The sequence below is a fragment of the Quercus robur genome, chromosome 2, assembly GCF_932294415.1.
Source record: "Quercus robur chromosome 2, dhQueRobu3.1, whole genome shotgun sequence".
NCBI lineage: Eukaryota > Viridiplantae > Streptophyta > Magnoliopsida > Fagales > Fagaceae > Quercus > Quercus robur.
In genome coordinates, this window is record NC_065535.1 from 14,013,791 (window position 1) to 14,026,750 (window position 12,960).

Here is a 12,960-nt window from a genome sequence, read left to right on the forward strand (position 1 = left end):
AACAAAAACAAAAACCCAGATATAAGAAATGCATGTACATGAAAAAAAAAAAAAAAAAAAAAAAAAAAAGCCCTCAGATCTTCATAGCTTTAAATGATCATCCACGGTTGTTTTTTTTTAAGGCAATGGGCATTCATCAAAAGCCTTTACAGACTATATGCAAAGAAAAGTCAATTGATGGGTCTCCTATTCACCAAACCCATATAGCCAACAATACTAATAATATCAACAAAGTGCACAGAGAGATAAACTCCAAAAACAATTCAATTATGTCACCATGTCCATTCCTAAATCCTTTAATTACTCAACAAAATTTGTAAAGTATTAAGCATTAATTTGACTTACAAAAGGTTCCCATCAGAAAGGCATTTCCTGTAAAATGAAAAAAAAAAAAAGAAGAAAGCAGTCAGTACAACTTAAAGATTAAAAAAATTTCAACACGCATTTCGCTGAAGCAAGTGCCAAACACGATTTGCTAATGAATTTTCTTGATCCTTCAAGTGAATTCTTATTTACAAACAAATAAAGATAACCATAGCCATTTGGATAGTCTCTGTTTGGCTGCTTATAAAATGCATGTAAATGAAAATAAAGAAAAAAAAAAATGCGTACCGAGTTGAAGATGGGATTGGAGCCATGCAGTTTGTGATGGGTTTGTGAGGGGAAGGGAGGCAAAGGGTCAGGATGGGTTTGGGAGGGAAAGGGAGGCTCGAATTGATGGCGAGATGCTTAAATCAGCGGCGGCATGCTCAAATTGGCGGCAGCTAGCTCAAATGGTATCAAGGGTGAGAATCGATGGCCTGCTCAGACTTTTGGGAGCTTATGATTGAAATGAAATAGGGGAAGGGGTATATTTATAGTTGCGTCTTTAGCGACGACTCTTTCCGTCGCTATTGCTTCCTCTTCGTTGCAAAAAGTATTAGGTTTTTAAAGTTTTTAGCGACGAAGGTCAATTTTGTCACTAAAGAACCCAGATTTTGTAAAGATTTTTAGAGACGAAATTCTTATTTCGTCACTATAGCATACTTTTAGTGACGAATTGTGGTTTCATCGCTAAAACAATGAAATGAAAAACCATTATTATTTTTAGCAACGACTATTTTCCGTTGCTACTTCTTCCTTATAGCGACGAAAGGATTTTCGTCGCTAATACTGTCCACAGCAATACCTACAGTGACAAACTATTGCGTCACTAAAAATTTCAATTTTTAGCGACGAAATATTTCGTCACTATAGATTAATTAAGTTTGCGCCTAAGTTTTCCTTGCTTGTGCCCATTTTTCAGATCACAATAGTGACGAAAATTATTTTTCATCACTAAATGTTATAATATTTTTTCATTATTAGTGACAAAATTCATATTTCGTTGCTAAATCTGTATTTTTAGCAATGAAAAATATTTCCTCACTAATATTCGTCGCTAAAAATACATTTTGTTGTAGTCAACCTTATGCAATTTATTTAAAAGTAACGACATTAAAACAAATGAATAAATGTCCTAAAGATTACATTTGTGTATTCATAGAATTTATGTTTAAAAATACTATCACTTAAATTTAGTCGTACCAAAATGGACTGAAATCCTACGTTAATGTAGTTCAACAAAAGCACAGTAACAATAAATACTATGTTTAAGATTTTAGATATTAAGAGTTTGAGATATATATATATATTAATAAATTTGAATTTAGAATAGGTGCTTTCAACCCAAAAATGTTTTTTCCCCATTATGTAAGTGCACAAAAATAGATCGAAGTGAACCAAAATGGATCAGTGGTCCGAATTGGACCAAATGGAACAAAATGGACCGAATAGGAGCAAAGTGGACCGAATAGGAGCAAAGTGGACCGAATAAAAATGAATGGACAGATTAGGATTGGAATGAATATAATTGAAGTGGGCAGACTAGACCGAAAAGGACAAATGTTGACTAAATAGTACCGAAGTTGATAGAATGGACCGAATAAAACCAGAGTGAACAAAATGTACCGAATAGGACCATAGTGGACCAAATGGCCTGAATAGGACTAAAGTGTACAGAATGGACCGAATAGGATCAAATAGAACCAAAGTGGACAGAATGAACCGAATAAGACGAAATCCGACCGAATAGGACTAAAGTAAACAGAATGGACCGAATACGACCGAAGTGGACAGAATGGGACTAATATGGATTGAATGGACCACATAGGACCTAAGTGGACTGTATAAGACTGAATTGACTAAAGTGGACCGAACAAACGTTAGTGGATAGAATTGAATAAATAGGACCAAATGGACCGAATAAGACCAAATTGGATTGAAGAGGACAAAATGGACCGAATAGAACCAATGTGGACCAAATAAGACTTTTAAATATTAATCATTTTTATTGCATTTTTGGGAGTCATATTTCTAATTTCTAATGTCTATTTTTTTTGTATTTTTAACTCAAAACTAAAGAGCTTAGCCCAAATATAATAAAATTTCATACTTTTCAACCAAAAATTAAGAAAAAAAAAATTGAATTTTTGCACTAAACTTGAAAAGGAAATCTACAAAAAAAAAAATAAAATAAAATAAAAAATTTAAAACTCAATTAGTCTAAAATGGACTGAAGGGAATTGAAATTGACCGAGTGAACCAAATTGAACCAAAGTAGACCTAATTGGACCGAATAAAAACTGATTAATTTTTAGGGAGAACAAATTATCTTCAAAAAATTTAGAGGAAAAATTATATATTATATTACAATACAAAATAACTATTTATTCTCACGCATCACGTGGGTCTGTGACTAATAGTGTATTAATTTTCAAACAGTAGCCCCCATCAAGCACACTGAAACTAACTAAAATATCTGAGTGTATTAATTTTCAAACATGGTAGCCCCCATCAAGCACACTGAAACTAGCTAAAAGATCTCAGTTGCATGTGGCTTAGTTTTTTGGTGAAAGTGGTGAAATTATATATATATATATATATATATATATATATATATATATGAAACAAGAAATAGCACCACAAAGTGAAATATTTAAGTTCCCTTACCATGAGTAACAAACTTTTTCCCACAATTGACTTGTATAGAAGCATTAGCATAGTAGGTTTTAAAAATCTAGAGGCCAAGAATACGATAAATTATTTTTTACATCGGTGTATTACACCTCCTTATTCACATAAATATGAATCATATATACTAGAACCATATGTGGGATTTATTATTATGATTTGAGGAAAATGTAATAGCTTGCCCTTCTTTAGCTCCGATCATAGAATTAAAAGGTGCTTCTAGTGATCTCAAATGGCCCTTGGTAGAGCTGTAGGGTTTTTTTTTTTTTTGATTGATTGAACATTTAGTTGGGGTTAATAGTTGAGAAAAGATGGTGGTTGTGGTTTGTATGTTTAATGAAATAGTGCATTAAAATAAAAAAGACCTCAGATGGCCTAGAACCAAACTTTCTTGTCACTTTAGCTCATGGTAAAGTTGGACCCTTGAGAATGGCTAGCCCATGGAAGGGCACAGACTATGAGAATTGGGAACCCCAGGATTGAATTATTATTTTTTTTTTTGAGAGACCCAGGATTGAATTATTGCACCATGCCCAATAGCCCTAACCAATCAAGCAAAGTTTTGGCCCCGTTGGATCAATTTTTGTTAAGCCGAGTCCTACTTTGAAGGTCTGCCCTTTAAATTATTCTTTCAATACAAATACTTTCTGCTGCCGCGTTCTGGCCCCACATCAACCACTCTCTGTCTCAAGAAAAGGATAGATAAAGTGGGAAAGTAACACTGACAGAGAGGTCAATAAAACCCACTTTTTTTGTATGGTCGAAAACGAGTCAAAGAATACACATATCAAACCCACACAAATAAAGTGAGTGTGTCTGTGTGAGTGAGAGAGAGAGAACGCAAGCAAGCAAAACCCAAAATACTGTTTGAGATAATGTTTGATGTGCCTAGAATCCTAGATTTAATACATCCCCCATTCATAGTGATTCTAGAAGCTCTATTCTACGCACGTGACAGCAACAATACACTCTATCACCTTATCATATAAGAAAAACATTTTTCCACAAATTATAGTCTAAATAAAAATTTTAGAAAATCAAAATCAGGAAATACATAAAATAGTCTTGCTATAGAAAATTGTCATTTCTAACAATTTACTGTAACAAATAAAGTTATAAAAATTTGATTTTTTATTCGGTTTCTCTCTCTTCTTTCATTATTATGCATTTTCTCTTTTTTCAGAAGACTTCTCTCTCCAGCCAAGCCTCTCTCTTTAGACTCACTCTTGCCTTGCCGATGTCTCCTTTCTCCTTTCTCTAGCTCAAACTCCCTCAGTAAAATGCGTTGAGATCAATGACGACGTGTGATTTCTAGGTACATAGGTTTTGTGAATACATTAGGGTGGGTTCAATGATCCGTGGCTTTGGATTAAGATGGTTGAGATTGGATTTTGGGATGAAATCAGGTAGTGGGTTGTGGCTTGCAATTAGGAATGGCAATGGGTCAAGTTTGGGGCAAGTTTCTTTATGCCCGAACTTGACCTGCCACCCACCCCTCGAAACCTGAACTCACCCCGTTAACTAAACGAATTTTTTTTTTAACCCCCAAACTTGGCCCGTCGGCCCCCGCAGGCCCCACCCCGCCACTTTAGGGCCTAGTCTAAAGCCCCTAATTGGTGGCCCAATCCATGACCCAATCTTAAAAAATAAAAATAAAATAAAAAATAAAATCAATTTAATGTTTTCTAGATTTATGATTTTCCTTTCAAAATCATAAACACAAACACAAATCCTATCACAAACACAAACACAAGGCCCAATCTATAAATAAAAAAAAATAAAAAAATCAATATCAGTGTATTACATAAACCCAAATACAATTCAAGATGAAATAATAAATAAATAAAATGTAAAACACTCCAAAATCAGAACCACAAAACACCTGGAAACCCAAAAAAAAATCCCTCATTTTTCCAATCAAGGCCGAACCAAAACCACACAACTGCGGCGACCCATCTGCTCAAAGTGCAATAGACCCAACATAATGTGTCTCTGCGAAACAATGCCGACTCAGCCCATTCCAACAAAGACCCAAATCGTAATCATCCAACACCCCCACGAAGCTCACCACAAGTTCTCTACTATACTAGTCCTCGCCAAATGAATACATCACAAAAATGGTGATTAGGGTCATTCTTCAATTGAGATTCTATTGGAAAGTGAGAGTAAGGGCGGCTAAGAGTGAGGGAGAGGGAGGCGGCGGCAGCAAGTGAGAGTGAGAGAAAGGGAGAGGGAGGCAGTTGAGAGAGTGATTAGGGTTAGGGAACTGAAATAGAGAAATGGGAAAGTTAGAGCAGTATTTCTACTTAGGGTTTTTAAAAAATTTTAATAGTATATATGTATATGGGTCAGGTTGGGGGCCGGTATGCATAATACCCACACCCGCATCCGACCCGAACCTGCTACAGGTTGGGTTTTTAAAACCCAAACCTACCCCGTTTGCTTTGCGGGTCAGGTAAAACACACCCCATCAAGGTCAGGTCAGGTTGGGTACCCATAGGTCGGGCAATTTTTGCCATTCCTACTTGTGATTGTGACAGTAGGTTGTGGGCTGTTGGGTTCTTGTTTGTGGGTTGAAATCAGACTTCTCTCTTTCTCTCTTTTGTGGGTTCTTATTTTATGTTTTTTTTTACTAGTGGTGGTGAAGGCTGGCAATGGGCATGAATTTTTTTAACCGGTGGTGGTGGTGGTGGCTAGTAGTGGATGTGGGTTTACTGCATTGAGAAAATGTGGTTTGTGATTTTTTTTCTTCAAAGAAGAGAAAGAGATGGAGAAGAAGATAGAGAAAGAGAAATAGAGTATGAATAAAGAATAAATATTTAAATGAAGTGGTAAAAAAATTGAACCTTCGATATTTGGTATATTGTAAAATGAGGTGTTAAAGATAAAGTTATTTTTTGAGTTGCTAAGAACATTCACATTGGTGGTGCTAAAATTGCTAAAATGCAATTTTAACACACCAAATATTACCTTCTCAAAAGACACACACACACACACCAAATATTAAAAGGCACGCTACATTGGTGGTGGTATATCTAAAAATTTTTGCAATCTGTAAACAGTATACTGCCAACTTTACAAGTTTATTATAGCTCCAAAGGGAAAAAAACTATTTTTTTTTTCACAGTGGGTGACCTTTTATCATTAAAAAATTATCCTCTCGCTTATTCTTTTTTTTTTTTTCTCCCTCTTTCTATCTTTCTCTCTTTTTGCTCTCACCCTAGCCCTCTTCTCTTGATTGAATCATTAAGGGGATTTAGGCTTTTGTTTGGGTCAGATCAAAGATCCATGGATTACTTTGGGTTTGGGTTTTGCTAGGATGATGGTGATGATGATAAGTTGTGGCTGTTTATGATGGGTTTCTTTTTTTAATTAGATTTATAGTGGGTTATGGGTGTTTATGGCAATGGATGGTGGCCAGTTGCCTTGATTATGGTTTATGTGTTTTTTTATTTGATTTGGGTTTTATGAAGGCTTGTGGTGGTGCTTGGTTGTGATTTTGGTGGTTGGTGGTGAGTTTGTGGAGGTGGTGAGTTTGTGGAGGTAGTGAGTGGTGAGTTGTGAGGGGTGGTAGCTTTAGATGAGAGAGAGAGAGAGAGAGAGAGAGAGAGAGAGAGAGATCTAATCTTTGATTTTGGTGGTTTTGGGTTTCAAGTTGTGGTGGGTTTCAGTTGTGGCAGCGATGATGGTGGTGCATAGGTTGCGGTAGTTTTGTGGTGATTGGTTTTTTTTTTTTTTTTTTTTTTAATTTTTTAAATGGGTTGTGGCGGTTGGTTGTGCTGGCAGTGGGTTATGCGTGGTGGTTGTGGTTGTGGTTGCTTGTTCTTGCTTCAGAGAAGAGAGAGAAAGAGACATAGAGGAAGAATAAAGAAAAAATATTTAAATGAAGTGGTAAAAAAATAGGAACTTTGATGTTGGGTGAATTGAAAAGTGAAGTGTTGAAATAAATAAATTATCTTTTTGAGACGATAAAAAATAAATTTTTTATTGTTGTATATATAAATATATACAAGATAGACTGTATATATAAATATCACATGTGCTCCGCACGTACGATGAGACTCTTTCTTTATTTTGAGTTTAATGTAATTTTTCAATTTGAATTTATTTATTGTTAGTGAGGTTACATAGAAAAGGATTTTTAAGAAACTAAAATTTAGGATTTGAAAAGGAGTAAATTGATGGGTTTAGTGTGTGCTAGTTTTAAGGAAAAAAAAAAGTATCAAACGTGCATGAAATATATTTAAATAGGAGAAAGTGTGTGCTAATTTTTAGGGAAAAAAAATTCTCTATTAGTTTTTTTTTTTTTTTTTGGAATTTTGTTAAATTACAATTTTAACCAATTTTATTTTTTAAGAATAATTATTATTTAATTAGACTAGGAGTATTTTTGAAAATTTTTAAAGTCATAACTAACTTTCTAAATCCTCTTAATATATAGAAATACCAAAAGGCGCCAATTAAACAAAAATGTGTCTTTTGAAATGTCACAATCCTTTGGATTGAATATATATTAAAAGTGCCTATTGAACCAAACGGTGCATATTAAAAGATCATAACCCTTTGAGCTGGATATATATTAAAAGTGTATATTGAACCAAAATGTGCCTAGCTATTGAAGGGTCATAATCTTTTGAGTATAAATAGTAGTTCATACTTATTTGGTAACTATTTAACAAACTTCCCCTCTCTCAAATCTTCTTAGAAACACAAGAAATCTAGTGGGTCTCTTCTCCAAAAAAATTACTATTTATAGAATCTAATAAATTTGGTTGTATCATGGGAATAAATTTGTAGTAACTTTTTAGCAACTCTTTAACAACTTTTGTGTGGGGGCAAATATTGTTTAAGAATAGCATTTAATTGTGTCTCCAAGTCAATTTTGTTTGTCTACTAGATCATTTTGTTCTTACATTATTATTACTCCTTGAATTTCATAACATTTAGCACCACCAATATACCACCAATATGAATGCTCTCCACTTAGATCTCTTATTCTTGGAGGCGTTCAACCTACCTCTCTCTTCCATTTGGGGGTTGGACGAGGTACATCAACTACCGTCACCAAAAAAAAAAAAAAAAAAAAAAAAAATTGATACTTGGATTAGTGGAAAGTTGAAGATAATTGGGCAAGGTACATCAACAACAACAAAATAAAAATGATACTTAATTAGATTAGTGGAAAGTTGAAGATGGAAAAATGAGTAGTTTTTTCAACACGTATATTATAGACTGAGAAACCTTGAAGTGCACTTCAGGCAAGTTGCTTCCGTCCACGCAATTAATTCACGCTGGCCACCTAAACTCGATATTCTTCGGCATTGATGATGAGGAATTAGTGGACTTGCCATTTGCGTAGAAGCACATCTAAAATAGTCCTTTACTCGATATTCCTGGAGTACTATTGTCGTGCTTATAAGTTGGTCGAATTCTTTTTATGGAACCATTCAGAAAGCCCTCGAAACCAATTTATTCTTCTGCTAAGCAATAAAAGCACCCCACTTCCACAAATAACGATAAAGAAACTACTATCAGATGGCTCGAAGCCAAAGAGAAGATGAAGTAGCAATCAAGCTTGATGATATTAGCGGAAGTCCATGCAGCAACAACTTTCAGGGAAGAAGTGAGTCTCTACGACGAAGAAATAAAGAGTTTTGGGACCAAGAAAACCACTTAGGGTACTTGAATTCAGGTAGAGCAGAGGTTGTAAAGTGCAGTTCAAATGCTTCATTTAGGGTACGTTCATGGAAGTCAGTGATGAGCATGACCAAGTCTAGGCTGATAGACCCGCCAGAGGAACCATGTCAAAGCTCAGTAAACTCTGGAAGAATCCCTGAGAAAGTTCAAGATTATGAGGAAGATGATGATATTGATGACATCCCGGAAGAATATAAGAGAATGAAGTTCAGCAAACTGACAATGCTTCAATCTGTGAGTCTTGTTTTGATTGTTGTATCCTTAGCTTGTAGCCTTTGGTTCCCAGTTATAAAAAGGTGCATAGTGTGGGATCTTCCATTATGGAAGTGGGAAATAATGGTTTTAGCATTAATCTGTGGACGTTTAGCGTCGGGTTGGGGTATTCGAGTGGTTGTGTTCTTTATAGAACGCAATTTTCTTTTGCGAAAACGGGTATTGTATTTTGTTTATGGGCTGAGAAAATCCGTTCAGAATTGCCTCTGGTTGGGTTTGGTTTTGCTTGTGTGGCATAGTATTTTCCATGACAAGTTTAAAAAGAAGACAGAGAGCAAGATTTTGCCTTACGTAAATAGGGTTTTTGTTTGTTTAATTGTGGGTACCCTAATATGGCTCATGAAAACTCTGCTTGTTAAGGTCTTGGCTTCAACCTTCCATGTAAACACATTCTTTGAACGAATCCAGGAGGCTTTGTTTAATCAGTATGTCATCAAAATACTCTCTAGTTCGCCATTATTTGAAAGGCATGATACAGAAGAGGAAGTTCTGGCTGAGCTTCAGGAGCTTGAGAAAGCTGGGGTTACTTTGCCTGGTGAGCTTGGAACAACTCTGCCTCCTAGGTGTAGGAAGGTGATTGGAATTGGTAGAGAACGAAAAATTCCAATGATTGGGAAGAATTCTAGATTTTCGAGGACAATGTATAAAAGGGAAGATGAGGAGATCTCTGTTGATCACCTGCATAAGCTGAATCAGAAGAATATATCAGCTTGGAATATGAAGAGGATGGTTAATATTGTCCAGCATGGGGATTTATCCACTCTGGATGAGCAGTTACTGAATTCAAAAATCCAGGATGAAGCTTTGTTGCAAATCAGAAGTGAGTGCCAGGCAAAAGAGGCAGCCAACAGGATATTTCAGAACGTGGCAAAGCCAGGGTCGGAGTAAGTTCTTACATTCTTTCACCGTTTCTTTTCTTACATCAAATGACAAAAAAAGGGTGTAAAATACTAGTGCTTTCCTTTTATTATTATTATTATTATTTTAATATAAAAAATCTAGGGAGGCAAATTTTTAGGGCATGCAACCCACTAAAATTGACCTGATCTAACCAACCCATTGAGAGTTAGTTTTTAGGAGTTGGTGGATTGAGTTAGGTTGGGTTGTAAATTTATTTTTACAATAAGTCAAGTTGGGTTTGGGTCATAAAATTTTCAAATTCATATAACCCGACTCAATCCACTTATATTTTATATATATTTAAATTTAAAAATATATTATATAAATTTGTTATTTACTTTTTTGCTCATCTTCTTAAATAAAGCCTAAACCCTAAGTTCTCATTTCAATCACCTTCTTATCTCATGTTACTCTCTCTCCCTCTCCCACTACTCTCACTCCAATTCTAAGCCCTAAATAAAATCCAAACTCTAAGTTCTCCTCATATTATTTGTGTTAGTTTGGTATTATGCTCATAATTATTTGATTATATATTTACTCTTATTTGTAATGGTGTTGTTATAATGTTCAATTTAATAATAATAATAATAGTAATTAAAAAAAACTGTCCAACCTAATCCACGTGGTTTGGGTTGGGTTGGACCCCTGTAATGGGTTGGATTTTTTTTAACCCACTGTGATAGTTTGAGTTAAGAAAACCCCTCAACCCAACTCGACCCATGTACATCTCTAAATATTTCCACAACATTTTCCACGATGTGTGTCTTGTTGTGATAGACGTATAATAAAAATGGTAACAAAGATGAATCCATGTAAAAGTGATGAAACATCAATCATAATTTGACACTTTAACAAGTTGGAAGAAAGATTGTGAAAAATGTTGTTCCTAGCCTTCCTTGAAGTAATTCTTGTCTTATTTTTTGTTTTTTAAATATTGATGTGTCATACCATCTTGATTTTTATAAAATGCAAACCTCTATATAAGATGCATTTGCCTCGAGGATGTGATGCGCTTTATGAGTAAAGAAGAAGCTTTGAAGACGATGCATCTGTTTGGAGTAGCAGCAGAGAGTAAGGGAATCAGCGAGTCCTTCCATATGGACTGGATGGTATGACTACTTTCTATATGTTTCTTGGCCTCTGGCTATGGTGCTCAATGTAAAAGATACTATGCAATTTCTGTTCTCATTTATTTGATGGACATCTCCTTGTGGGGAAAAAATTTGAATTGTGTTCTCATTTATTTTCTATATATGAAACAATGAGCTAAAGTAAACTTCACCTTTTGTTTTAGGTTAAAGCCTTTAGAGAGAGAAGGGCACTTGCATTGTCTCTCACTGATACAAAAACAGCTGTGGACGAACTCCATAATTTGTTGAACATTATTGTAGCTATCATCACATTGATAATATGGCTTATTATACTCAAAGTTCCAATTACCCACTTCCTCGTCTTTTTAAGTTCACAACTAGTTTTGGTGGTGTTTATGTTTGGGAATACCTGCAGAACAGTATTTGAAGCAATCATCTTCTTATTTGTAATTCACCCATTTGATGTTGGTGATCGTTGTGAAGTCGACGGAGTCATGGTAAGAAAGGAGGCTTAATAAGATGTTTATTATGCACTCTCATATAAGCATATATCTTTCGTTTGTGTTCTAACTTATGTTTCCTTGGGTTTCAGATGGTAGTTGACGAGATGAACATACTAACTACAGTTTTTCTGAGATATGATAACCAAAAGATCATATACCCTAACAGTATTCTAGCTACAAAGCCCATTGGTAACTATCAACGTAGTCCAGACATGGGAGATGCAATTGATTTCTGTATTAACATCTCCACCCCAATGGAAAAGATAACCAGCATGAAAGAAAGAATAACAGGGTATGTATGGTCCTGCATCTTTTCTTTCCTTATTAATTTTCATTTTCCCTAGTGCAACCTAATTCCTAGAAATATTAATGATATAGACTCTATTACACATTTAGAATCACGCACAGAATTAGTGGTACCACCAATCACTCCACTTTCATTAGTGCTTCACATTGCTCTTGCCATGAGCATGGACTAAGCACATATGATCGACTATTCACTTTTTTACGTTATTCCATATGGTCTGCCACCAAAAAATAAAAATCCTTTCTTAAATAATTCTATGACGTTGAGGGCCTTGTGGCTACTGAAATTGCAGGTATATTGAAGGCAAGAAAGAGCACTGGCAGCCAGGTCCAATGGTGATAATGAGGGACGTGATAGACATGAACAAACTGATGATGTCAGTGTGGCTTGGACACAGATTGAACTATCAGGACATAAAGGAGAGATTTCTTAGGAGAGAGGCATTGCTTGAAGAGATGATCAAAATTTTCAAGGAGCTCGATATTGAATACCGCCTGCTGCCTGTTGACGTGAATGTCCAAAACTTGCCACCTCCAGTATCAAACAGGCTTCCTTCGACTTGGAAAACCTATGCTAGCTGATCATTATGCAGGTCATATATAGTGAGGCCAACTTCTAGAATGAGGACTGGCACCTAGCGCCAATTTCTTTTCGGCTTGTGAAGGAATTGGCAATGGTTCACCATAAGAATTGTTGGATCTGGGAAATGATTTATGGTGACTCAAGATAAACTCTACCTCCTTATTAAAACATAAATAAGATACATTACAAGTTTGTTGCATTCTCAAATTTATGTCTATGTAATGTGTAATAGACAAGTTAAAACATAATATTTATTGTTTTTACTATTATTTTTATCCACTTTGGTCCGTTCGGTATATTACTGTCTACTTAGGTTCATTTGATCCATTTCAATTGTGAAATCTATTAGTAAATAACTAAATGAGTTTATTTTATTGTTTTGTCAAAATCTATTTGTACATGAAGTCATTTAAGCATTTTCTAAATTAATATTAAGCAAACAATAAGATATTTTAAATAATGCAACTTATGAATGTTGTGGGGGCCAGTTACTCAGGAAGTATTGTTGAAAGCGGTATTAACTGAGCCTATGGCCCTATCCGAGGATGTTGGACCA

General features: G+C 35.1%; 1 protein-coding gene across 1 annotated transcript; it reads left to right on the forward strand.

Annotated features, from left to right (window-relative positions):
* The first annotated feature begins 8,289 nt into the window (after positions 1-8,289).
* On the forward strand, positions 8,290-12,679 carry LOC126712489 (mechanosensitive ion channel protein 6-like). The gene is made up of 5 exons (XM_050411828.1): positions 8,290-9,905; positions 10,907-11,030; positions 11,216-11,509; positions 11,605-11,807; positions 12,115-12,679. Exons 1-5 carry the CDS (start codon positions 8,587-8,589, stop codon positions 12,401-12,403), a joined length of 2,229 nt encoding a protein of 742 aa, XP_050267785.1. The 5' UTR covers positions 8,290-8,586; the 3' UTR covers positions 12,404-12,679.
* Positions 12,680-12,960: the final 281 nt, after the last annotated feature.